The sequence below is a fragment of the Eriocheir sinensis genome, chromosome 36, assembly GCF_024679095.1.
Source record: "Eriocheir sinensis breed Jianghai 21 chromosome 36, ASM2467909v1, whole genome shotgun sequence".
NCBI lineage: Eukaryota > Metazoa > Arthropoda > Malacostraca > Decapoda > Varunidae > Eriocheir > Eriocheir sinensis.
The window spans coordinates 2,733,997-2,761,737 of NC_066544.1; the positions used below are offsets into that span (position 1 = coordinate 2,733,997).

Sequence of the window (27,741 nt, forward strand, 5' to 3'; positions counted from 1 at the left end):
CATGCAACTGGACTCACACGGCGCCGCGGCCACACAGCTGAGCTCAGTTTTTCCCGTGCGCCACTTAAACAACAATACAGTACCCACGCTGCCATGCTACTTATCGATAGGGGTGGGCAGGTAATGGTACCAGTACCGGTACTAACAGTACCAGCTATACGGTACAATACTGGTACAAGACTGCTCGGTACCGGTACCAATACTAGCCAGGCGCTCATGCTGTCCCTCATTTCTTTCTCAGACGAGTGAGGCTGAGACTGAGTGCCTGATTGGATATCTCTCTCTCTCTCTCTCTCTCTCTCTCTCTCTCTCTCTCTCTCTCTCTCTCTCTCTCTCTCCACTGAATGTATAACGTGCACCTTTTTCACATAAAAATGCCTGAAAGTTTAGCCCTGCGCATTATACGCCGATTGTACAAATTCATAATGATTTTTTTCTTTGGAGTGTTTTTAAGGGTCTGTGTTTCGTCTTATCCAATAACGACTGCAAACTTACCTTTATTATTGTTAATGATCCTTCATAGTCCATAGCTGTCTTATAATATGTTACCATAGAATACAGTGCGAACAAATAACTACTATACAAAAATTAAATCGGTGGAGGATCGCCCATGCCCTGATGTTATCCCATTTTTCCATCGGGCGCCATTTGTATGATCTTGATCTTGATGTCACAGCTGGCTTACGATTGTATGACTCAGGAGCAGTACAAGCTACATAAAAAAATCATATTGGAAAAAAATGTCCATGTGTTCATTATTAATTATTAATATTAGTGAGAATAATGGGGTAAATATGATATCAGAAACTGTACATCATGAGTCTTGCACGAGGAGTTATTTCACGCCCGGCTGCCATTTGCATTGTTTACAAACCACACAACCACACCCACACAACAAACAGCTGCATGCCGCGCGTCACCAGAACCACGAGAATTGTGTCTTGCCTAGTTGTCTGTCATAACCTACGAGTGACTGTGAGAATAATATGCTTATTATGATCTGAGAAGCTGTACATAATCAGTATGTACGAGGAGATATTTCTCGCAACACCAGCCCGGCCGCCATTTGCATTGTTTGAAAACCACACAACCACATCCAAACAACAAACAGCTGCATGCCGCGTGTCACCAGAACCGTGTGAATCGTGTCTTTCCTAGTTGTCTGTCATAACCTACGAGTGATGGTGAGAATAATATGCTTATTATGATATCAGAAGCTGTGCATCATCAGTATGTATGGGGATGTATTTCTCACAACACCAGCCCGGCCGCCATTTTCATTGCTTTACTGAAGGACACTTGTCAATTCAAGCAGTAAAGATTACACCAAAAATATATAAATTTTAGGAAACTGTACATTGTCAATGTTCTTTAACCCGTACATATTTCTGAGCATTTTAAGAACTTTTTTTTTTCAAAATTGTTGTCTTAAGGTTTGGGGTGCACGTTATATGCCGCAAAATACGGTATTTATTTTTCAACAGAAACCTACCTCTTGTTTGATTTACATTGTTTTTGATTTACGTGACCTCTTCAAGGACGCAATTCTCGCGTAAATCGAGAGTTACCTGTACACAGCATTAAAAATGTTAATTTGCCTGGATTTGTTCTTTTTTGTCCGCTTGTGGTCTTTGTGAGCGGTGAGGGAAATATGGAAGCAGTAAGCAAGTTGAACCTCTCTGTGAGCTATTTTGTGATTGCAGCGGCAGTTTATGTTCAACAGGCATTGAAAAGTCAATCATGATGCTTGTGATTTGATGATATATAACAGAAAGAGTTAGCAGATTATACCATAACACACAGAAAACTACCAGAAGCTATAGGTTTGTCCAACTGTACCACGGGTGACCGCGAGCAACCACCCTTACATTAGCAGATGACACCACATGGATCACAAGCGTGTATTCAGAACTGCCGTCCAATTTTAAGGCAGCCGCCTTCAACTGTGGCTTCAGAATGACCTGTTCTCACTTCCCATTTTCTGCCTATTACCAAGGTACGTATTTTGATATAACAAGAGAGCAAAGTCGAAAAAAATTGTGATAACAAGGGAGTCAAGTTGAAATTTTTTTTTTCCACGGGCCAGAACCAATAAGCGCTTTTTCATGTATTTCAATACCTCGAGTTTCGCGATCCTCGAGTTTAGCGCTATACCTTCAGAATGAAGCAAGCATGAAACTCGAGAGGGTACTGTATAAGAAAAAAAAATTTTTTACAATTTTAAAAATGTTCAATTCCATTCAGTTCATCACGTATTTAGGATAACGTTTTACATAAATATAAAACTTGCAAGTGGTGAAACAAAGATAAAGAGCCAGATTTTTCAGTTTCTCTTATTTTTTTTTACATGATTTTTTTCATTTTCACTCACGTTTAAACGGTTCATGAATTTTTGTGAAAAAAAATAACAGAAAAAAAGTCTTTATTGTCATTGTGCATTCAGTCTTCTTTAAAATGGTACCTAAAACATTAAAATCGATTAATTTGGGCTGGAGAAATAGGGAGAAATGTGAGAAAAACTTTGTTTTGAGAAAACGGCCTTTAAATTTTTTTTTTTTCCTCTTTTATTTCTAGCTCAGATTATTTATTGTTACTAGTCACCAAAATTACATATTCTAAGTTTGGAAACATGTTTACAAGGATATTCCTGACGCATGCTACCTCTTGATATCGCACCTGGTTCCCCTTACAATGTAAGTAAAAAAAAATTGTTTGTGTTTGGGAAGGCCACGGTGGCTGAGTGGTTAGCGTGTGGGCCCCACATTCACTGTGTCCTTGACGACGCGGGTTTGAATCCACCGTTACAACCTGGGATTTTTCAGTCACCATCAAGTGGCCTAAGACTACCCACATGCTGTCCTGAAGACCACCCATCAACCCGGACTCTAGAGGAAACCATCCAAGTGAATCAAGAATGAGCTCCGGGGGGCAGCATGAGCCATGAATAGATGGCGCCACTATAAATACTTGCCTGCACCATGACGGGCTGGGGCTAACCACCAGGCCCCTCAAGAAAGCCTACCAATGCTATAGGCTAACACATAAAAAAAAAATATTATCGTTCTAAGAATGAGGGTTTCAGAAGGTGCAATCTTCCTCAGTGTCGCCAGGTTTTATATTGATTGTCTGTATATATTGATGTATATATATATTGATGTAAACAAAAAACATTTATCATCCACATGAGTCAGGGGGTGTGCGTGACCTTTAAATTTGCCCTTTAAATATAGAGATTTTTCCAGAACAGGCCACGGGTGAACTGTCCTAGCCCACATGTATCTCTCAGTGGCTTTAACTCATTTTACATATTTTTTCGTAAAATCACTTCTGGACAGTCCCCTTAAGGAGCCTGGCCAGTGTCACCTCTGCTGCATCTTTACTTTCTACGAATGTTCCGTTCAGCTTTGATTGCTGCTGCTTTTTTTTTTTTTTTTTTTTTTTTTTTTTTTTCACTGCAAGGGAGACAGCTCAAAGGCACTAAAACAAAGAAGCCACAAAAAAGCTCACCAAGCACTGCTCCAACAAAAGAAAAACAACAAGAGGCCAAAAGAGAAGTCAATTTTGGGAGGTGTCTTGACACTCCTCTCTTGAAAAAGGTCATGTCATAGGCAGGAGAAAATACAGACAAATGAAGGCTGTTTTAGAGTTTACCAGCAGAAGGGATAAAAGAATAAAGATGCTGGTTAACTCTTGCATAAGGGATTTGTACAGTATAGGGGTAAGCAAGAGTAGAAAGTAAAGTGCAGCAGGGGTGTGGGAGGAGAGGAGGCATGCTGTTGGCTAGTTCAGAAGAGCAGTCAGCATGAAAATATTGGTAGAAGATAGAAAGAGATACAACACAATTAAGAGGTAGGAGATTGTCAGAAAGAGGAGGGAAGTTAATGAGACAAAGAACTTTAGACTCTACTCTGTCTAATAGGGTTGTGTGTGTGGAGCTCCCCCACACATGAGATGAATGCTCCATACGAGGGCAGACAAGGCCCCTGTATATGGACAGCATCTGTGCTGGGGAGAAGAACTGGCAGAGATGATACAGCAAGTCTAACCTAGAGAAAGCTGATTTAGTAAGAGAGATGTGCAGTTTCCAGATAAGATTCTGAGTTAAGGATAGACCGAGGATGTTTAGTGTTGAAGGTGACAGCTGAGCGTTGTCGAAGAATAGGGGATAGGTGTTTGGAAGATTGTGTCGAGTTAATAGGTGGAGAAATGGAGTTTTTGAGGCGCTATAGGGCATCAAGTTCTCCCTGCCCCAATCAGAAATGATATCAAGGTCTGGAGTTAAACAATCTGCAGCCTCCAGTCTGGAGTCTTTCAATTCCTGTTGGGAGGGTATTCTGTTGAAAGAAGTTGAATAATGCAGAGTAGAGTCATCAGCATACAAGTGGATAGGATAGTTTGTTGTGGAAAGATCATTGATGTATAACAGAGTGTGGGAGATAGGACAGAGCCCTGCGGGATACCACTGTTGATAGGTTCAGTGGAAGAACAGTGACCATCTACTACAGCAGAGATAGAATGTCTGGAAAGGAAACTGGAGATAAGAGTACAGAGAGAGGGATAGAATCCATAGGAGGGTAGTTTGGAAGGCAAAGATTTATGCCAGACTATCAAAGGCATTTGATATTTCAATGGCAACAGCAAAAGTTTTACCGAAACGAAATGGCTAAGAGAGGAGTAAAGGGTCCCCTGTAAGAGCAGGTGAAGGAATGCTGAGGGAACTGTTTGTGAAATGCCATATTAGTTGCACCCAGCTGATTCACTGATCTGTTGGATGCACCAACCCAGCTGCAGGAGTATGGCTGTAAGCAGGGCTGCCCAGTGTCCAGTTGCAATAGAGGCAACACTGGTCACACTCATTGACTGTGACGTTTCCATCTTTTACAAAGTGTCTCCCCGCCTGGCAGGGCTTGGTCTGAGTCTTGGTGTGAGCATTTGGCTGGCACTGCCATTTTGGCAAGACTTGTTGGCTCTGTTTTTGTTAATATTACAAGGGCAGTCCCACACCCACTACTGGACTGCTAATGACATTGCGTGTCTGCGTGTCAAACATTGCATGCCTACTTATAGTCAATAGGTGCAGTTCTGAGTGTATAGTACCTGTGTAAACATCTCTGGTTCAATGAGATTTTGTAGGGAACTTTTGGAATATACCCCAAATATCTGGAATTTCCACTTATCTAGCACTGCTGAAGTCACCCAAGACAATAAGTGTGTCCCCAGGAGGGCACTGGTCTAATACGGAATCGAGTTTTGCATTGAACATCTATTTCTCTTCCGTTTTAAACATCTTGGTAGGAGCGTACACTGCAACAAGAGACGTCAAGCCCAGAGTGTGCTTCAGTCTCACTCGCGTTATAACATCATCATCTGGAGCAACCTCAATTACAAATGCCAGTAGTTGGCTGGAGATGCCAAAAGCTACCCCCTTGAGATGGAAGCCATTGCTCATGCTGGACCAGTAGAAGGTGTACCCCCCCTTACTGATCTCGCCACTGCCAGGCCTCCTCATTTCAGAGAGTGCCACTATGTCCACCCTCAGCCTTCTGAGCTCATATAATAGGCAGTCAGTCAATCATCGTCCGAGAGGCTCCAGACGTTTCAGGAGCCCACACGCAAAGCCCTCTGAAGGTTAACCCCAGGCTTGGTTCTGCAGGCAGGCGCTGCCTTTGCATCACCCCGGCCGCCCCCAAAATAAAAAGAGGGGCTAGGGGGCCCTTCCTCCTTTGAGGTGCAGGGCTCCCGTAGGCTTTGCCCTACTACACCTGTCACTGACGGCAGACTCCCCAGATGTGGATGCATCTTGAAAATCTGCCGCATGGTCTGGCCCCCAAGCAAGACTGGATTGGGGTTGAGGCTTGCACCACGACCCCGACCTCTAATTTTTATTTTGTTTTTGGCGAGTACAATTTTTTTTCATAGGGGGAGGGGGTGCAAGCCCCTCCTCCAACCAGACCTGATCAGGGGTGGGACTGACTGCTCACCATAGGGCAGGGATGCAGGACCCATGGGAGGATTAATCCCCATACCTATATTGCCTCTATGATATTGGACTACCTATATTGCCTTATGATACCCCTTTGTACTCAATATTACCCCAATGTAGAATGTACTACAATATTTCGTGAATGATACCCCAATGTACCCAGTACTACCCCTATGTATGTACATTGGTATGTTGGGGTATGATTGATGTAATACATATTGGGTGTAGTTGTTGTTTCTTACATTATCTTTACAATACCCTTCACAGGCATGACATCACCATAGGTGTGACAACATTGGGGTACGTTGGGGTAATATTGGGTACATTAGAACATCATTGAGGTAATATTGAGGTACATTGGTATAATATTGGGATAATGCTGGGTACAACTGGCCACTCTCTCTTTCGTCTTTTGTTGGGGTTGTGCTTAAGTCTTTTTATTTGTTCTTTGTTTTTTTTTCTGCCCTTGAGCTGTTTCCATTGCTGTAAAAAAATAGTGGGAAAAAGTCTGTGGCGGTACTAAATATTGGTGATTGCTGAACCGAGTCTGGTAAACCTCAGGGAATGGGCTGTGACCCATCCTGTTTGGTAGTTAGTTCCTTATGTCTATCAAAATATGTAAAAGTTCTCAAGATATACTTTTAAAGTGCCATATCTTATTGTGAAGTATAATTTTAAAAAGAATATATATATATATATATATATATATATATATATATATATATATATATATATATATATATATATATATATATATATATATATATATATATATATATATATATATATATATATATATATATATATATTTTTTTTTTTAATAAAAAAAAAGCCTTGTGTTTCAGGGTAATGAGAGGTGTGATGGTGGTGTTGATGGCAGGAGAGATGAGGGAGAAGGTGGATGGGAGCCACCCCAGTGGAGGCAAGTCCTGAAGAACCTTCAAGCTATGCGAGCTGCACAGGATGCCCCAGTGGACAGCATGGGGGCTGAGCAGTGTATAGAGCAAGGGGCTGAACCAAAGGTAATAGCAGGGTGTGTTCACATCAACTTAAAACAAATTAGTAACAGATCTGCTTTTAAGGCATTTTCTCAGATTCAAATAATGACATGAAACATCTTAATGGAAGACGCTCCAACTTATTAAGAACAACCCGCAGGTGTACCGCTTTCAGGTGCTTATTTCTCTCATGCTGAGCAGCCAGACCAAAGACCAAGTAACTCATGCAGCCATGACAAAGTTGCGTCAACATGGCCTCACCCCAGACAGCCTCCTCAACACCTCAGATACTACCCTTGGGGAACTCATCTACCCTGTGGGATTTTGGAAGGTGTGTGTTGATGCCTTCTTATTTATCCTGTCCTCTCTTGACACCTACCTTTTTGACCTTCCTCAAGGGGATGATCACAGTAGAAAAGTCTGCACCTTCACCCTCCCTAACCTCAGCCTTTTCATTCCTCCCACCTCAGATTAATTGACAGTTACTATTTTAACACCTACCTCTTGGTATTTTCTCTTAGGGTAATTAAAGCAGGAGAGTCTTTTCCAGCTGCTTCTTACCATGCATGCCATCCTTGAAAAGACTACTCAAGTTCCTTCACTTTCTTGCTCACCTTTCTTCTCAAATATTTCAAACATTCTTCTCTTTTTTTCAGGGAATTTATCCTTTAAAACATAAATGAACCAGGGATCAGTTAAGGTATTTGTCATCTTTACCATCTTTTTTTTATTTATTTTTTTTCAGGAGAGGAGACAGTTCAAAGATAAAAAAAAAGGAAACAATAATGAAAAAAAAAAAGAAAAAAAAGGCCTTTACTCGCTGCTCCCACAAAAATCAAGAGGAGTGGCTAAAAGATAGGTCAATTTTGGGAGGAGGAGGTGTCCTGATACCCTTCTCTTGAAAGAGTTCAAGTTGTAGGTAGGAGGAAATACAGATGAAGGAAGATTGTTCCAGAGTTTACCTGCATGAGGGATGAAAGAGTGAAGATGCTGGTTAACTTGTGCATAAGGGATTTGGACAGTAGAAAGTTGTGTGTGTGTGCTTGAGTAGAAAGTTGTGTGTGGCGAGGCTGCGGGAGGGGGGGAGGCATGCAGTTAGCAAGTTCAGAAGAGCAGTCAGTGTGAAAATATTGATAGAAGATAGAGAGGCAACATGGCGGCGGAATTTAAGAGGTAGAAGACTATCAGTAAGGGGAGGAGAGCTGATGAGACGAAGAGCCTTTGACTCCACTCTGTCCAAGAGAGCTGTGTGAGTGAAGGCCCCCCCCCACACACACACACACATGAGATGCATACTCCATACGAGGATGGACAATGCCCCTGTATATGAATAGCAACTGTGCGGGGTAGAAAAACTGACGGAGGCGATACGGAACGCCCAGCCTCGAGGAAGCTGATTTAGTGAGAGAGATGTGAAGTTTCCAGTTAAGATTTTGAGTTAAGGATAGACCGAGGATGTTTAGTGTTGAAGAAGGTGACAGCTGTGTTCTTGAAGAATAGGGGATAGGTGTTTGGAAGATTGTGTCGAGTTGATAGGTGGAGAAATTGGGTTTTTGAGGCATTGAAGGACACAAGGTTCCTTTTACCTTAGTTGGAAATGATAGCAAGGTCTGAGGTTAAGCGTTCTGCAACCTCCATTCTGGAGTTTATTGAAAAAATAGGAGGATTTTTTAGGGTATTTTGAAGAATGTGTGGAAGATGATGGTGAAATGGTGAGAAAAGATGTGGTGTGTGGATGATTTAGCTACAATACAGAGTGGCACTTATAAGAGGCATGTATGATGTTTCCAGAAAAAGGTGGCTTACATCAAAAAGACTTGTGAGATTCTGAAGAGGGATTATGAAGGAGATATCCCATCCACAGTGAAGGAGATGTGCCAGCTGCCTGGTGTAGGGCCCAAGATGGCTCACCTCTGTATGGACATTGCCTGGGGCAAGCTGACTGGCATTGGTAAGGGAAGATCAAGCCACAGTAGTTGCAATAAAGGGTTATAAGTGATCAAGTACTATAGTCGGTTCCATGAGAGCTGGCGGAGCTAACCCTTCAAGGATGGACTCGCAGAGTTGGTATCAGTGCTTGGATAGTAGGCTATGTCACGGCAAACCAGATTTGCCACAGGTTGGATCTAGTAAACAGCAGTCAATGGGTCTGTCACCCAATCAATGATGCCAAGTCCACAAGTCCATCCTTGAAGGATTAGGCCTGCCAGGTCTCATAGAACCAACTATAGTAGTAGTAGTTAATAGTAACTAACAAAATTACCGTATTCGACGGCTTATAAGACGCAGTTTTTTTCCAAAAAAATACACCTGAAAATCATCCTGCGTCTTACAAGGTCAAGAATCAGCATTGGGTCACTGACTAGTGAAGTTTTAGTGCAGCAATGGCACTTGAATTAAACTGCAAATCTCTCCGCAGATGTAAACAAGGCTGCGATCGCTTTTACACCAACAACAGCAACTCTTTTCTAAATTAACAATGTATAACAGTATAGTATATAGTATAGTATAGTATAGCCGAGGCTGCCTGAGCACTGTATTTTCACTTAATCTATTCTCTAATCACTCATTTATAATATTTTTACCAAATTACTGTACTGTGCAAAATTCTTTAAACCTACTGTAATGCCACTCTCATTTTCACTTTGACATGTTGTTCTATGGCATCAGCTAAGAATTAGCACCTGTAGAAGCCATGGGACCCATCTCTACGACATTATAGGGTACTACACAGACTGAAAATCAAGCGAACATTTGTCTTGTCAACACCTGGACTAAATTTACATCCTGAATCTTCTGTTGCCTCCCCCAGCTGCCTGGTGCATTTGGTGCCCCCCCTCTTTTTTTGTCATCCACTTTAGATATTTGGAGTGTTGAGATTTTCTGATTATCCGTGTTTGGATTTTTGGACTTTTACTGTAAAGAGAGAGAGAGAGAGAGAGAGAGAGAGAGAGAGAGAGAGTCTTATCTCCCCTAAGCAGCATCATAACACCCACACAAACACTGGCTCTCGTCCCTTCTTTCTCCCAAATATAATATAACAGGCTTCAGCATAAATAGTTAAGTTATTCACAACATTTTCCAGAAGATAAAAAAACACAGAAAATAGTTATAAGACTTTTCTTTTATAGTAGACTAATTATAGTAAAATGTATATATTGTCCTCTGGATGGCACACTGAGGTCAGAAATACGTATATATATGACCCTGGATTGAAAAGGTTGATAGCAGTAGAATGCTTTCTCTTAACACTAAACATCTGGCATTTATGATAAATTAATGATAATATTTAAGGAATACCACAGGTCATTTTTTTAACTTCCATCCCTTTATGAATTCATTACTGCACACTTATTGTTTTTGTTTAAAGTCCTATAGTCTGTTTCATTTCATCTGTCCACCAACAAAGCGGGAATTTTGATAAATGTGGCACCTGCGCATTTCTAGTTCGTGAATACATGAAAATCAACTGTTGTGATAGACATTCAAGCTTATTTTTCAGTAATATATTTGAATGTTTATGTATACAAAAAACAACTCAATGATTTGCATCAGTAATCTAACACACAATGGAAGCGAAGGGACGTCGACAGATGAGGTAGAGATCAACAATCTATATGCCAGTCGATTAGGGCCCGAGCAACAGCCAAGTAGATTAGTCCCGTCTCCTAAGAGTCTAGGAACTGCGAGGAATATGAGAGTGTGAAGTAATAAGTTTAACAGGGAGGAGAAGGAGAGGAAGGAGGTGGGAAGGAAGGTAAACAAAGATTCAAGATGGCGCCTCCAAATCAGCAGGAAGGGGACTCGGGAGGGAATTTCAAGAGCTTCACGCCAGAATCAACAAGGGAACCTATATAGTGGAAAAGGATGAACAAAGTGGAGCGTGACAGAGTAGTGATAGAAATGAGGAAGTTGAGAATGGAGTTTGGGGAAGTGATTCAGGCACTGACCGAAGTAAAAAAGAGAGATGATGTGGCAAGGAGAAGAGACGAAGAGACAAAGAAAATGGTTGAAAACTTGAGAGAAGAAATAATTCAATTGACTAAGGATCAGTTGGAAAGCCAAAAAGAAATAGCGCAACTGAAGATGGAAAATAAAAAAAGACCATAAGATACAAATTTTGAAAATGGAAAGAGAAATTAGTGTGATGGGGACAAACGAAGACATGGAGAAAAAGATGGAAGAAATGATAAAAAGAAAGGTAGCAAAGAAGATAGGAAATGATCAGCAGAGTGAGGGTGTAAAGGTTGAGGAAAAGATTAAGGATGTGGTTAACCTGGTAGCAGCAACGGGCCAAATTTGTGGCTTTACCGTGTAGCAGCGATGGGCCAAATTTGTGCCATGATATAAACCCCCCAAAATAGATGATACATAATCTGATCACAAATGCTTTGATATATATTATGAAATGGTTTGTGTGAGGGGTGATTTTCTCTTGTTTTTCTCGCTTGGTGAGACCATTAAGAAACATGATCCCCGCTGCTACCAGGTTAATGATGAACTGAAGGAGTGAAGTGAAAAAGACAAGGAAAAAATTAGCTTTAGGGAAATCCTAGAACAACAGCAACAGGAACAGAGGCAAGACATAGAAAAATAAGTTGTGAATGTACTAAAAAATGGAGAAACAAAGGTGAGGGACATGGCAGAAAAGAAAAAGTGTGTTATAGTGTTTGATGTCAAGGAAGAAAAAAAAACAGTGAAGGCTCAGAGAGAGAGTTACGAGAGAAGGAAGGTGAAAAGTATATTGAGAAATATGAATACTGAAGAGGAGGAAAAGATAGAGGAAGAAGTAGATGAAATAACTAGATTGGGAAGATACAAAGAAGGAAAAAACAGATCACTAAAGATAAAGCTAAGGTCCCAAATGGCAGCAGAAACTATACTAAATAGGTCATGGAAACTAAACAACTCTGAAGAATATAAGCAAATATATGTGAGGAGTAATATGTCAGAGGATGAAAGAACGAAAGCTAAGGAAATGATAAATGAAGTGAAAAAGAGAAATGATGAAAGATCAGAAGAAGAAGAATTTTTTTTGAAGAATGAAGAACGAAAAACTGATGAAGTGGTGGATAGGAGGTGAGGGGAGGGAGAAAGGGTGTTGATAGAAAGAGGGGAAAAAGGGAGAAGGGAAGAAAGGTTTAAAGATTGCGTACAAAAACATAGATGGTCTTATATCAAAGAAAATTTAACTAACTGATTATTTAAGGGAGAGTGATCCAGATATTATATGTATAGTTGAAACAAAGCTTGTAAAAGAACTGGAACTTGGAGTGGAGGGAAAGAGCAAGTAAAACATTTGGAAAAAAGATAGGAAAGAAGGAAAGGGAGGAGGAGTGATGATAATGATGAAGCAAGACTTGAAGGTGACTGAAGTGAGATATGGAAATGACAGTGCAGAGGTGATGGCTGTGCAGGTACTGGTAAAAGGTGGAGAGAAGAATAACATAATAACAGCCTGTGTCCCCCCTAAAACCAAAAGTTGGAATGAAGTAAGATGTAACGCTATGCTGGAAAATACAATACGGGCACTGACAGATGAAATAGAAAATACTAAAAAGGTACAAAGGTGCAAAGAAGTGAAATGGGAAGATTTTGTAACGGAGGATGGTGAAAATACTTAGGGAAGTAAACTATTGAAGCTGGTGACAGATAACCTGATGACGCAGTGGGTGCAAGGAGAAACACGGTTGAGAGGGGATGACGAACTATCAAGACGACCTAATTTTCACACAAAACGTGGAATTGGATGAAGGAGTCAGTCATGAGTGCCCCTTAGGAAAGAGCGACCATGAACTATTGGAGATGAAAGCTTTGGAAGGATGTGAATATCAAGAAGAGGCTTATAAGGAAAAAAGGAAAAACTACGCTAAGGCAGATTACGTTGGACTCAAGACTTTCTTCAGTGGGGTAGACTGGACTGATATGAAGAGGAGTACTAATATTCAAGATAAATATGACACTTTTATGAATATTTACAACAGAGGAATAGAGATATATGTTCCATTCTACACAGTAAAAACTAAAGGAGAGAAAACATGGTTTGGATGGAGGTGTGAGACAGCAAGAAGAAATAGAAATAAGGCATGGAGGAATTAAAGAAAAGACCAAATAAGAACAATAGGGACATATTATATAAAAAATCAAGAAATGATTATGTGAAAATAAGGAGAGAGGAGGAAGCTGAATTTGAAAAAAGAATAAATTTTAAATGTAAAGAACTAAAAATGTTTTATAAATTCGTAAACGGAAAGTTAAAAAGAAATGGAGTGGAAAGGCTAAAATGTAATCTATGAAAAGGACCAAAAAATTGCAGAAATAATAAATAAAAATTTTCATCAAGGGCCGTATTACAAGTTAAACCCGAGAAGTTTCGGGTCTGGTTTGGTTTCGGGAGGACTTTTTGGGTTCCGAATGTTGGTATGACAAGTCACCCATATCACGGGTCAGTGGCTTGGGGATGACCAGGGTACCAACCGATGCGAAGAACAGATGAATAACATTATCAAAATCAGTGAAATCCATTTTTTTCACTGCCAAAACATATGTAATTAATTTTAATAACTAAAATTTCAAATGGCATTAACACTGACAATGCTGTTTTTGTAGTTACAAACGACTTGGGGGGGGCACCCTAAGAATCTTTCCCGAGTGTTCCAGTAATGCCGCCTGACCCAAACCGAAATATGCTACTTGTAATACCAACAACCGCTGATCATTGAACCCGAAATAATTCGGGTTTGACTTGTAATACAGCCCTAAGTGTTTACAGAGGAAACTGACTTTCACTAGGGTCTCAAAAATTGCAATGAGGGGAAACTGAATCATGTAAAGATTTATAAAGCAGAACTGATACAGCTGATGAAAACCTTAGATGGAAGGAAAGCTATGGGACCAGATGGAATCTCAGGACAAGTACTAAAAGAGTGTAGAAATGAATTACTGGAGCCACTTTATGACATAATAACATGCTCTATAAATACAGGAAAAGTGCCCTTAGAATGGAGGAGAGCGAACATTGTACCAATTTATAAAAGTGGAGATAAAACTGAACCACTAAATTATAGACCAGTTTCTTTGACAAGTGTAATGTGCAAGATTTGTGAAAGTATAATAAAAAAGCAATGGGTCAAACATTTAGAAAAGGAAAACATGATAAATGAAGGACAGTTTGGATTTAGAAAAAGGAAATTGTGTGTCACTAACTTACTATGTTTCAACTCAAGAGCAATAGACGTGGTGCAAGAGAGAGAAGGATGGGCTGATTGTGTATATCTCGATTTGAAAAAAGCTTTTGACAAGGTTCTGCACAAAAGGTTAATCTGGAAACTATAGCAGTAGGGAGGAATGGGCGGAAAGGTTATAGAGTGGATGAAGGATTGCTTAATGGGAAGAGAAATGAGGACAGTGATTAGAGAGGAAAAATCAAATTGGAGGAGAATGGAGAGTGGAGTTCCCCAAGGCTCAGTTCTGGCACCAATAATGTTCATAGTATATATAAATGATATGCCAAAGGGTATAAAAAGTTACATGAGCCATTTTGCAGATGATGCAAAGTTAATAAGAAAAGTGAGGACGGAGGAAGATTGTGAGGAGCTGCAAAAAGACATGGACTGAGTGTATAGATGGAGCCAGTTATGGGAGATGTAATTTAATGCAAACAAGTGCCATGTTATGGAAATGGGGAAAAGTAAAAACAGACCAAGGAAAACATACAGGATGGGAGAAGAGAACTTCAAGGTGGTACATGAAGAAAAAGATTTGGGAGTAACGATGCAAGACACACTATCCCCAGAAAAGCACATAAACAAGCTGTTTGGAGAAACCCATAGGAAGATGCAAAATATAAGGGTATCATTCCTTTTTATGGACAAAGAAATGATGATGAAAATAATAGCAATGATAAGACCAAAGCTTGAATATGCTGCAGTTGTGTGGTCGCCTCACAAAAAGAAGGATATCAGAAAGTTGGAAAGGATACAGAGAATTGCAACTAAAATGGTCCTAGAACTCTTGAATATGACATATGAAGACAAATTGAAGGAGATGGACTTGACGACAATGGAACAAAGAAGGGAGAGAGGAGATCTGATCATGCTGTATAAGTTGGATGATCTCTTCTTAACCCCTTCACTATGGCCAGGCAAAAACAGCAGCCCGCCACGTATCCGGGCCGGCCGCATGCACCAAGTTTCAAATGTCGCTACTGAATATAACAAGTTTTAAGCCATAAACTCAACATAATCATCATGTATTATATGTGAAAATATGCAAAATTAATGGTGCACATAAAGAAACAAAAATTAATTGATAATTTTGAGATATGTATAAATATACAGAGAAATTTGTGTCATACATAGATGACGTATGTCTGTTGAATTGTATTTCCTTATATTAGTTGTGCTAGAGGAATAGATTTGTGGAGGAAAGTGGAGGAGAGGGAAGGGAAGGATTTACATAGATTTACATAGAAAATCAGACCACACAGACCCCATGGTCCAGACTTGGTGGTCTGTCCTTAAACCTAAGTGATTTTACATTAATCAGAAAACTCCAAAACGTTGCATTTCTACTCTAGTTGATATTAAGTTGAAGGAAGTGACGGTCGAGCTTATTTTTAAAGGAGTCAATCGTGTTACACTATACCACTGATGGTGGAAGCTTATTCCATTCTCGCACTACAACGTTGGTGAAGAAAAATTTTGTGCAGTCTGAATTTACTTGTCTACATCTGAGTTTTACGCCATTGTTCCTCGTGCGCAAAGTGTCATTGATCATAAACAATGTTGATCTGTCTACATTCGTGAAACCATTAAGTATTTTAAAACATTCGATCAGTTTTCCTCGGAGGCGACGTTTCTCAAGAGAGAACATGTTAAGGGTGGAAAGCCTTTCTTCGTAGGATTTGTTGCACAAGGAAGGGATAATTTTCGTTGCCCGACGCTGAACACCTTCTAATTTAGCAATATCCTTTGCATGGTGGGGAGACCAAAACTGTACTGCATATTCCAAGTGGGGTCTGACTAAACTGTTGTAGAGCGGGAGTATTACATCTTTATTCTTATATAAAAAGTTTCTTTTAATGAAGCCCAACATTCTGTTCACTTTATTTGCTGCATCGATGCACTGCTGTGAGAATTTGAGGTTTGACGCGATTTTGACCCCAAGTCCTTGAAGCATTGGACGCTTTTGAGTTTAACGCCGCGCATTTCGTAATCGAACTTCTTATTTTTTGTTCCAACTTGAAGGACCTGGCACTTGTCTACGTTAAAGGGCATCTCCGATCTATCCGACCAAGCTGAAATTTTGTGCAAATCCTCTTGGAGGCTTTGCCTGTCTTCGTCAGTGAGAACCGAGTTTCCAATCTTTGTGTTGTCTGCAAATTTACTAATGTGGTTATTGAGTCCAACATCCACGTCGTTGATGTAAATAATGAAGAGCACTGGGCCAAGAACCGAGCCCTGAGGGACGCCACTAGTGACCGGCGCCCACTCTGAGTTAAATCCGTCAATCACTACTCTTTGTTGTCTGTTGCTCAACCAATTCGCAATTCATTGGTTTACTTGACTGTCAATACCTATTTGCTTTAATTTGTAAAGTAATTTATGATGCGGGACTTTATCAAACGCTTTCTGGAAATGTAAGATGTAAGATGATGGAAAATATCCCACTGATTCACCAGCAACACGCATAGATCTCACGGAGTAAAAGGCTGAAATGCCGTCCTCCTGGAGGTGGGTCTTGTGTGTGTGTGTGTGTGTGTGTGAGAGAGAGACAGAGAGAGATTTTTCATCATCTTACATCTGTGTTCCTCCCTGACTTTAAATACCCTCCCTGACTTCGAAATCAGTACAGATGAGGTTCTCAAAGTGCTGCAGTCACTTAAAACTAACAAAAGTCCAAGACCTGATAAAATATATCCAAAATTACTTAAAGAAATATCAAGAGAGATACTCAGACCTTTAACAGTGCTGTTCAATATGTCTTTGCACCATGGTATCATTCCTAGTGATTGGAAAATGTCTGACATAACACCCATTTTAAAAAAAGGCAACCAGGGCCAGGACCAGGGCCAGGCCAATCAGCTTAACTTCAATTATTGGTAAATTATTTGAGACAATTATTCGAGATAAAGTAGTTAACTACCTAGAGTGTAATTCACTAATCCTGGACTCGCAACATGGTTTCCGTAACAACAGATCTTGTTTGTAGAATCTATTAATGTTCTATAACGAGCTTTTTGCAGTCTATGATGTTTCTAAATCACTTGATATTATTTATTTGGACTTCCAGAAGGCATTTGATAAAGTTCCACACTACAAGTTGCTTCATAAAATCAAGGAAATAGGCATCGGGGGGTAAGCTTCACGAATGGATCAAGCACTGGCTAAGCAATAGAGAGCAAAGAGTTGTAAAAAATGGAGTGACCTCTGAGTGGATGCCAGTCACTCATGGTGTCCCCCAAGGCTCTGTCCTGGGACCTTGGTCTCAATAATTTCATTAGTAAATTTGCGGACGACACGAAAATCGGCAATGCAGTACTTACAGAATGTGACAGGCAGAGCCTACAAGAAGGTTTGCATAAAATATCAGATTGGTCAATAAAATGGGAAATGCCTTTTGATATAAACAAGTGCCAGATTCTGCAGGTTGGATCTAGAAATATAAAGAAGGACTATGAGATGTCTAACCTCAAGTTTTCCCAGCAGTGCAACGAGTCCATTAAAAAAGCAAACAGGATGATGGGTTTGATTGAGAAAAAAATTTCATTCAAGAATATGTCATGCCCTGGGAGCTGTATTTTCTCTTTTTCTATTATCCAACACGACCTCTGCGTGTATCAAAACACATGAGAAATTAATCAAGACCAGGAGAGGGTATTCGCCGGCTGCCGGGGATTGAACCCGCGACCAGCGTGACGAGAGAGCCACTCCCTACCGAGTCAGCCAAAGAGGTACCACACTGGCTAAGTGGGTTATGGGAGGCTCGTTCATCAAGCCGTTGCTCCACTACACGGCTTTCCCCCCTATGTAGATTAATTTCTGTGTGTTGAGACCTTTAGACAGTGACCCATTTTGGTGCACAATTTCACAATGTCCCTGTAGAGACATACCTCCAACACTTCCCATTTTCTATTACCCTTGGAGAGCATGGGCCATCCTATCTGTTGCCCCTTCGGGGAAACTCAACAGAATTGTAGGAGAGGATGCCCACCACTATGCCACCACTGTCATGCCCCAGGAGCTGTATATTCTCTTTTTCTATTATCCAGCACGACCTCTGCGTGTATCGAAACACACGAGAAATTAATCAAGACCAGGAGAGAGTATTCGCCGGCTGCCTGGGATTGAACCCGCGACCAGCGTGACGAGAGAGCCACTCCCTACCGAGTCAGCCAAAGAGGTACCACACTGGCTAAGTGGGTTTTGGGATGGAGTGTGTGTGTGTGTGTGTGTTCACACTTACAGACCTGTCGTATCTTCCTGCCAGCTTGCCCTTCATCTCTCTCTCTCTCTCTCTCTCTCTCTCTCTCTCTCTCTCTCAGGTAATGAACTATAATGATGTAAAAAAAAATCTGATTTACACTGTAGCGTGGAAAATAGAGAAAAAAAAAAATTAAATTAAATTAAATAAATGAAAGCTACATCCCTTGATTATGACAACCACTAGGGTTATGATGGTACGTGGTAGCGTGGTAGTTGTCGAGCGCTGGTCCCGGATGTTAAGGCCTCAGGACAAGTGAACACTCGTTCCGAAGTTTGTGACCAGAAGGGCGTTACTTGTGTGGTTAATTATGGAGGGTGGGAGGATTTCCGTGGGAACCACTTTTGAGACAGCATTAAGAAACTGGATGGTGATAATGTACTATGGAGGGGATGTGTGTATGGTTCAGTAATTTCCAATGAGCAGCAAAACAGGCTCCAAATGATAACACTCAGTAAGGTTATATATATAATATGTATTTGGTTTACTATAAAGGTTAGCGGAGTGCTAATAAAAATATGAAAAAAAAAAATGAATGACCGACAGGCTGTAGGCCTCTAAACTAGCTAACTACCGACACAAGGGAGATTTGGGGAATACACAGAATGCTTAGCTCTGTAGTTGCTGGATGCGGAGGAGGAGGAGCTGCGTGAGTGTCGGGCTCGGCAGAGGACGTCCACGATGGGAATGGGCGGTCCTGGTGATGGACAGACGGGCGCCGCTTGATGTAGAGATGGAGCGGCTCGGGTGGTGTGGAGAGGCAGGCGCCCTTTGATGTAGGGAGCAGCTTGGGGCAGTGGTATTGGAGCCCCCAGGACAGTCGAGGGGCAGGTTACCCCGCCATAGAAGTTCCCATCCTGTAGTCCGTCTCACCCCGCAGGCCGTGGGTGGTTTTTCGGGGGGGCGGAGTGGAGAGGTGGACACCGCTCTCAACTCCAACTCCAACTCGCTGCCGTTCCTTGCTAGGGCTGCTGCTCGTCTCCTGCTAGCCCGCCTCACACAGTAGGCCGTGGGTGGTGTGTCCGTTCTCCAAGCTTCTGGCTTGCTGCCGTGGTGCTCGTCTCCGGTCACCTCTCTCCCGCTTCTGCTGCCTTCCTCCTCCTCCTCGCTTACTCATCAGCTTCTCTCCTCCATCACGTGATCTTTTAACCCCGCATTACTGACTCTCTCTCCCTTCCGGAACATTCTTTTACAATCACTCCTACCTATCTAACTAACTAGTTATTGGTTTCTTGGAGGGGTTCGAGGCTTTGGGATGAGGGATTTCAGTAACTCGTTCATATATTCGCTCATTCGCTCGCCGTGTTATCTTCTCATAACCTTTTACGCACTTACATTCCTCAACTACCCATTCACTCTTTCACTCATTCACTCATATTCACTCATTCACTCATTCACACTTACTCACTCTGTCACTCACCGACTTACTCACATTCTCTCATTCATTCACATTCAGACCGTTACAACACCATGGACCAAGACACACACACACACACACACACACACACACACACACACACACACACACACACACCTGTGTGCCAAGAGGCTTACTGTTATGTATTATATCCAAGTTATAATGAATTACACATGACATAATTCCTTCCTCCAAGTTTCAGCTTTATGTAAACATTCAAAACTTGTAATCTAGTCTGCCTTGACAACCTCCATTTTCTCTTCCACTACCACGTTTTCTATTATGTTTGGGTGGATTACTACCCGTCGGGTCAGGAGAGTTTCCAGGCGCCTCCTACATATCCACAAACACTCGAATGAAAGCCTTATCATAGAATTTCAGGCTCTGGTGAAGGTATGCCTTAGTTGCCAGTGATCACGAGAACACATTTGAAAGGAAGCGCGCCAGGAAAATTCAAAACATATTGCGCGAAAATTCATGATTATATAAGCGATCACAGCATCATGGGATCGGAGAGGCTTGATTAAATAAGCAATTGCAGCGGTTTAAGGGTTAAAATACTTAACGGTTTTACCAACATGGATCCGACCAAGCTGTTTGTGATGGATGATTCGACATGAACGAGAAATAATGGTGCTAAACTTAAATGTAGACAAGTTTATTCAGATTGCACAAAATTCTTCTTCACTAATGCTGTCGTTTTAGATTGGAACAGATTACGACCATCAGTGGTGCAGTGTAACTCAATTGCATCATTTAAGAATAATCTTGACCGCTATCTCCTCCATCTCAATGTTCACTAGGTCAGTTTCAACATCATGGTGGCCACATAACAACTGTCACTTATGTTTAGGACAGACCACCTAGTTTGGGCCTTAGGGCCTGTGTGGTCTGGTTATCTATGTAATTTCTCTCTCTCTCTCTCACTCTCTCTCTCACACACACACACACACACACACACACACACACACACACACACACACACTTCAGGGAGGTATAAGGAAGGAAGGAAGGAAGGAAGAAATAAAGAACAGAGACAGCGGGATGGATGTGAGGGGGAGGCCGGAGCTCCCACGTCCCAGAGCCGAGGTGGTGGTGAGGCAATGCACTCACTAGCCAGCCACTTGGCAACTCGGGGGAAGAGGAACTCCACACACATACACATGTATCATTTCTTTCTCATTATTTTTGTTATTTTCTGTTAGAATTGATTGTTACTGTCAAGTACAGGTAACTCTCAATTTACACGAGTTTGGTTTACGCGTTTTTAAAATAACGCGGGGTCCAAAATCCAAATAAATGTTTAATTTACACGTTTTTTCCACTTATACGTGATATTTTATGGAGTGGCCACCATATGTCACGCAACTGGACTCACATGGCGCCGCGGCCACACAGCTGAGCTGAGTTCTTCCCACGTGCCACTTGAACAACAATACAGTACCCACGCTGCCACGCTGCTCAACAATAGGAGTGGGCAGGTACCGGTACCAGTACCAGTACTAATGGTACCAGCTATACGGTACCAGACTGCTCGGTACCGGTACCAATACTAGCCAGTCGCTCATGGTGTCCCTCATTTCTTCCTCACATGAGTGAGGCTGAGACTGAGTGCCTGAATGGATATCTCGGTGATATGGATATTCTCTCTCTCTCTCTCTCTCTCTCTCTCTCTCTCTCTCTCTCTCTCTCTCTCTCCACTAAATGAAGTGAATATTTATTTTTCGACAGAAACCTACCTCTTGTTTGATTTACATTGTTTTTGATTTACGCGACCTCTTCAAGGACGCAATACTCACGTAAATCGAGAGTTACCTGTACAGATGTGTGCAAGACACACTTATGTTATTACACAATAATAACATTGAAAGTCAAATAAGACACTGTATCATATCCAACCTACATCCTAAAAACAATCGTACAATATCCGAGAAGAAATAACTCATATGCTGGGTAAAGCGAGCCAGGATGCAGTATGCGCGTCCTCGGATATGGTACAGGGCACGCAAGGACGTAGCATACGCGTCCTTGTGTTGAAGGGGTTAACTGCGAGAATGCAGGGGCTGAGAGGACATAGGAAGAAACTTAATAAAGGAGCTTGTTTCAGTGACTTAAAAAAGTATAGTTTTTCCACATCGAAGTGTTAACACGTGGAACAGCTTGCGGGAAGAGGTGATGGAGGCAAACAGTGTCCAACAAATGAAGGAAAGGCTGGATAAATGTAGATAAGGAGACGGGACTATTAGAACTTAGCTCAGGCCCGGTAGGCTACAAATAGGTAAGTACACAAGCCCACGAAAAGACAAGCTTGTATCAAACAACAGTCACATCATGCTCGAATGATCTATGGTTTTTCAAATTCATATAAGTCATCTCATTTCATGTATATTAAAAGACATCTGGCTCTGCAAGTGCAAATGAAGGGTATTTTAATAATTTACTGTATGTAAATAATGATTAATATTCAAAATAACATGAAATAGCAAATAATAACTGTTGAATGTGATGCTAGGCTATTTCAAATATAATCCATGTTATTGATATGCAACACATCAAAATTCCTTATGCAAAGATACTTGCAGACCCAGATATCACTTTATGTATCTGAATGAGATGAAATTTTGGTATCTGAAAGACTACAAGTCATTTGAGTATGATCAGACTATATTGTTTGATATACAAGCTGTTCTTTCGTGTGCTTGTATGGTAGATTATCGATACAAATTGGCATGTTTGTGGTTCATATAAGAGGGCTTGAGGGTTTTATGTATACACAAACATTCAAATACTATATCACTGATAATATAACTTTGATCTTTACGCAATCACGAACTAACAATGCGCAGGTGTCACATCTACATTTATGAGTGGACAGATGGAATAAAACAGACTATGGTTCTTGGAGCTCTGTTGAGGCTTGAAGTAGCCTTAAGGATGTCTTTACTGTAGTTCTAGTCTATATTTTTGTGTCCTTTCTTACTTCAGTTCCTTTACAGTCCCATTAATTCCAACTATCTCTTGATGCACATTTATTGTGTCACTAACATTTTTCACCTTCCTTGGTTGCGGGTATGTTGATGCAGGGGTGGACACACATGTTCACCGTATTAGTAACCGACTTGGCTGGACGAGGCATCCCACCAAGACCCCAGAGGAAACCCGCATTGCCTTGGAAGCCTGGATGCCTAAAGACCTTTGGAGTAACACTAACCTACTCATGGTGGGATTTGGCCAGCAGATATGCCTCCCAGTTGGCCCTAGGTGTGGTGAGTGCCTCAACAAAGCCATGTGTCCTTATGGAAAAAATGCCTCTCATGGTTCCTCAAAGAAAGGCTCTCCTAGGAAGACACAGAAGAGGAAGCATCCAGAGTAGTCAGTCAAATTTTGGAGGGGTTTAGTAGAGCAAATATTGTTCTCTAGAGGTCAGTGATGTCATATTGTTAAAATTATCCTTGATAAGTGAATATCTAAGTAACTCATACTCACCAAGTATGTATTCAGTGTTCTTCAGTGGTTTTTCAAGAACATTTATATCATCAATTATTTTAAATAAATAATTCCTAATAATCAGACCTCTGAATATGTAATAATTTATATTACAATGAAAATGTGTTATATACATCAAACTTATATTTGATTTTAACCCTCTCGCACACCGTCAGTTTCCAATAAGTTTCTGTTCCAATCACCATGCATTTCTCAGGCCCGACCGGCCTTTTTTTGCCACTGCGATACTCTACATTCGCGGACGTATTTTACCCTCACAGATATATCGTACCTCAATAAATTTGGTATCAATGACTTCATAAAGATTTGTACTAGAACATGCACAAATAAAAATAGAGGAAAATATATATATAAACAATACAAACTTGTTTCAAGTCTCCGTATAGAGTATTGTAGACAATAAAGCCAACTTTTTAAGCCAAATGTATGTTTCAAAGCAGAATATAGTGAGGATTCTTATGGTATCCTCAAAATCCTCATACGCCTATTAGTTCCCGAGTTACACCGAGAAAACTGTATTTTTTCCCTCTCCCGTCAGAGTAGGCTAACAACTAAAAATCGCTCAAAGCTCCTCATCTACGCTCTTTAGAAAGGTTGCCATATGTTACCATTAAGAAACTTATCGCAACAAATGACGCTTCCAAATTTGACGCACTTTCACCGAAAACTTAATTTTTAATCATTTTTTGAACTTTTATGACGCGTTTCGCGTCATTGTGCGCCAGGACCTTTTCCCCTTGATGACGCGAAGCGCGTCATTGTGCGCGAGAGGGTTAATTGTAAATTCTAAAGCTATAAGTTTTATATTTTGAGAACAAATGTGACCGTACTGTACCGCATCGCCACAGCCCGGCAACAGCACGTGTATTCACACTACACCAGCACGTAAACGTCCTGGACCTGCACGAGACCTGCTCACACCATTTGGTAGCAGTACGATCCTGTCCTTCAACCTGGAAATATTGCAGCTGTGCTAATTAATTATGTTTAAGTATGTTAGTGTCAATGACTTAGTTGTAATAGCACTTCTTCTGGAGGAAGAAAAAATGAAAGACTCAAAAGGATAAGACAAGACTTTGGGTACACAAATCCTTAAAGAAAAGGAAAACAGAAGAAGAATGTGTGACACCATATAAGGAACTGCTGGATGATAAGCAAAAATTCCATCAATATTTTTCTGGCTCAGAGAGAGAGAGAGAGAGAGAGAGAGAGAGAGAGAGAGAGAGTCAGTGTGAATACAACAACGTGTTTCCCATAGAAGAATATTTTATCGGTCTGGAACGGTACGTTCCATGCCGGTCACTTTACGTATACAGTACCCTCTTGAGTTTCGCGCTATCCGAGTTTCGCGATCCTCGAGTTTAGCGCTTAGTCCTAAATTCTTACCATCATGACTTTCGCGCATTACCACCACAAGTTTCACGTTGCTTTGACATGTACGGGTCACATCTACCTACCGTCGGCATTATGCATGCTGCCTCAAAAGGCGGTGTCCAACCATTGGGGCCATGGACAACCACGGTTGCCCGTATGCCCAACCGGGAGCGAGTTGTTGGTTGTCCTTATGAATGGAAAGCGGTTGTGAGTACGAGCGTGGGTACGTGGGTACCGAACGGCTGCATGTAAACAAACAGACGACGGCAGTGGCTGAGGAGTGAGGAGCAGTGGAAGATGGCCCACCAAGAGATTCATAAAATGGACTGGCAGAGCTGCTTTGCTTACTACTTGATTAACAAGATAAGAGAACACCCCATGCTGTGGAACCACAGTCCAAAAATCTTTTTATCAAGTCTTTGAAAATTGTAGATCTCCCAGTGTTGTTTTCCTTTTCTTCTTCTTCTTCTTTTGACCTGTAATGCATGGCAGTGACAGTGAAAAGTAATAGTGAAAAATTGCAAAAGGGCATAGAAAAGCAAAATCAGGGAAAGAAAAGGACAGAAAAACACCTAAGTTCAGGGTGAAGTGCATAAGTGTGCACAGTTAAGGAACTAAGGGCCGCTTTCACAGTTACTTTGTTTGTTTTGATCGTTACCAACGGCGGCGATCGCCGCTTAGTATTTCACGTGAAACTGGCCGATGGGGTAGTGGCGGCTGCAGACGAAGTGAGAGATGTTGAGTGTATGGTAAGTGCGGGGTTAGGCTAACCCTGCAGCCGCCACTACCCATCGGCCAGTTTCACATGAAAATACTATAGCGGCAACCACCGCCATTGGTAACGATCAAAACAAACAAAATGACTGTGAAAGCGGCCTTATAAGTGCATGTTATGAAGTATAAAAGTGTGGAGAAGGAGGACCTAAGAAGCGATACAAAGAGTTACAAGTCAAAAGAAGAAGAAGATCCACTACACTGGCCGGTGTTGCGAGAAATATCTCCCTGATGAAATTAGTCATTCTGCTGTCCACCACGCATGCTCGCTGTAGGAATACACAGCATTAAAAGTATTAATTTGCCTGGTTTTGTTCTAGTCTGTCCGCTTGTGATCTTTGTGAGCGGTGAGGGAAATAAGGAAACTGTAAACAAGTTGCACCTCTCTGCGAGCTATTTTGCGGCAGCAGCAGCGGTTTACATTCAATAGGCATTGAAAAGTCAATCATGATATTAGTGATTTCATGATTTTTAACAGAAAGAGTTAGCAGATTATTTCATAACACACAGAAAACTACCAGAAAAATATAGGTTTGTCCAACTGTCCCATGGGTGACCGCGAGCGACCGCCCTTACTTTAGCAGACGACACCACGTGGATCACAAGCGTGTATTCAGAACTGCCAGCCAGTTGTAAGGCTGCCGCCTTCAACTGAGGCTTCAAAACGATCTGCTCTTACTTCCCATTTTCTGCCTATTAACAAGGTACGTATTTTGAGATAACAAGAGAGTAAAGTCGAAAAAATTGTAATAACAATTAAGGAAGTAAAGTCGGAAAAAGTCATTAATTTCACGGGTCGGAACCAATAAGCACTTTTACGTGGATTTCAATACCTTGAGTTTCACGATCCTCGAGTTTAGTGCCTTACCTTCGGAATGAAGCAAGCGCGAAACTCGAGAGGGTACTGTAGTGTGAATCAGCCTTTAAAAATAAATTTTTTAGAAGCATTTCATTGATAAGACCACTCCAGTTGAATACATATTACTGAAACATGTATCAGTTATGAACAGTAATTCAGGTATAATTTTACCTGAATTACTGTTGATTATAATCAACATTTCTCCCCTATTTTCCCCTTCAGCTTTGAGGTGCAGCAAAATTATCAAGAACTTCATCCCTACTCTCTCCCTGCAGCTGCAAGGGGAAGTGGCATTATCAAGGGCTTCTTCCCTACTCTCCCCTTTCAGCTGTAATGGGAAAAGGCATTCTTCTTCTTTTTGTTTAATACCCTTATTTTCCCTAATGGAGTTGGATGGGCTATGAGTCTCTCTCACTCTTCATGATTGTATACTCTCTCCTCCCTGATGTCTCATGTCTTCCTCCACACACCGTCTCCAGGTCTTCTTCGGTCTCCCAGCTGGTCTCCTCCCTCATTTTCTGAGTAAGTGGCCCTCCTCCTCTTGAAGTGCCCATACCATCTTAACCTTTGCCTCCTCAGCACACTCAACACAGCCTCCAAACCACCCCTCATCACCTTCTCATTTGATACCCTATTTTCCCATCTTTCATGTCCCATATATCTCAGAATTCTCCAGTCACTCCTCCATATCATCCTACCCAGCTCTTTATTTGTTGGCCATGTTTCTGCTCTGTTTAAGAAGAGCCAACAGTAGTTAATTAGGAGGTGACATTCATTCTTCTCAGATTCTCATGAATTTGGGTATGTATATGTCTTTGTACCTGAAGTATAAGATCCCCAAGTTTCATTGAGATACAATCAGTATTTAGTGGGAAAAAAAAATATAATACACGCCAAAAATGTCAATAAATGACATGAACAATCTTCACAAAATCTCAACTATCTATTTTTCAGCTTAGTTTTGAAAATAAGTCTGGAGATGACAGAGACATATAGCTTTTTTTTCACTGTGTCAGATTTTGGTTATCACATTTCATATACAAAAATAAGATAAATTTGGTGCCAATTTTTTTTTTTATTTTTTTTAAGGAAAAAATCTACTGGGATCTGATTTTATCTTTTGAAAAATGTTTTATGATGGAAAAAAATCCCTTTTTTTTTCTTCTTCCAGTGACACATTTACATCTACAATCGCTTCAAAAGCATCAGGGAAATTGCACTCCAAATACTAATAACTTTAGTTTTGTGATATGAGCAGTTTTATGTTGAAGTGTTCATCATGCTTTTAGGCTTAATGCAGCATAATTTTACCCATTTGGGGGTAAGAATGACAAACGAAGGTAAA

The 27,741-nt window shown here is 41.0% G+C and overlaps 1 protein-coding gene across 11 annotated transcripts in view; it reads left to right on the plus strand.

Annotated features, from left to right (window-relative positions):
• Window positions 1-27,455, plus strand: part of LOC127007621 (endonuclease III-like protein 1) — a 61,859-nt gene extending 34,404 nt beyond the window's left edge. For 5 of the 11 annotated variants that reach the window (XM_050878766.1, XM_050878767.1, XM_050878768.1 and 2 more), the window contains 4 exons: window positions 6,829-7,005; window positions 7,142-7,312; window positions 8,773-8,932; window positions 22,966-27,455. In XM_050878766.1, the coding sequence (XP_050734723.1) occupies window positions 6,829-7,005; window positions 7,142-7,312; window positions 8,773-8,932; window positions 22,966-23,255 (798 nt within the window). In that variant the 3' untranslated portion in view covers window positions 23,256-27,455. Of the gene's footprint in view, window positions 1-6,815; window positions 7,006-7,141; window positions 7,313-8,772; window positions 8,933-18,253; window positions 18,385-22,965 lie in introns of all 11 variants that reach the window. The other 6 variants (XM_050878769.1, XM_050878772.1, XM_050878771.1 and 3 more) reach the window with 3 other exon arrangements.
• The last annotated feature ends 286 nt before the right edge of the window (window positions 27,456-27,741 follow it).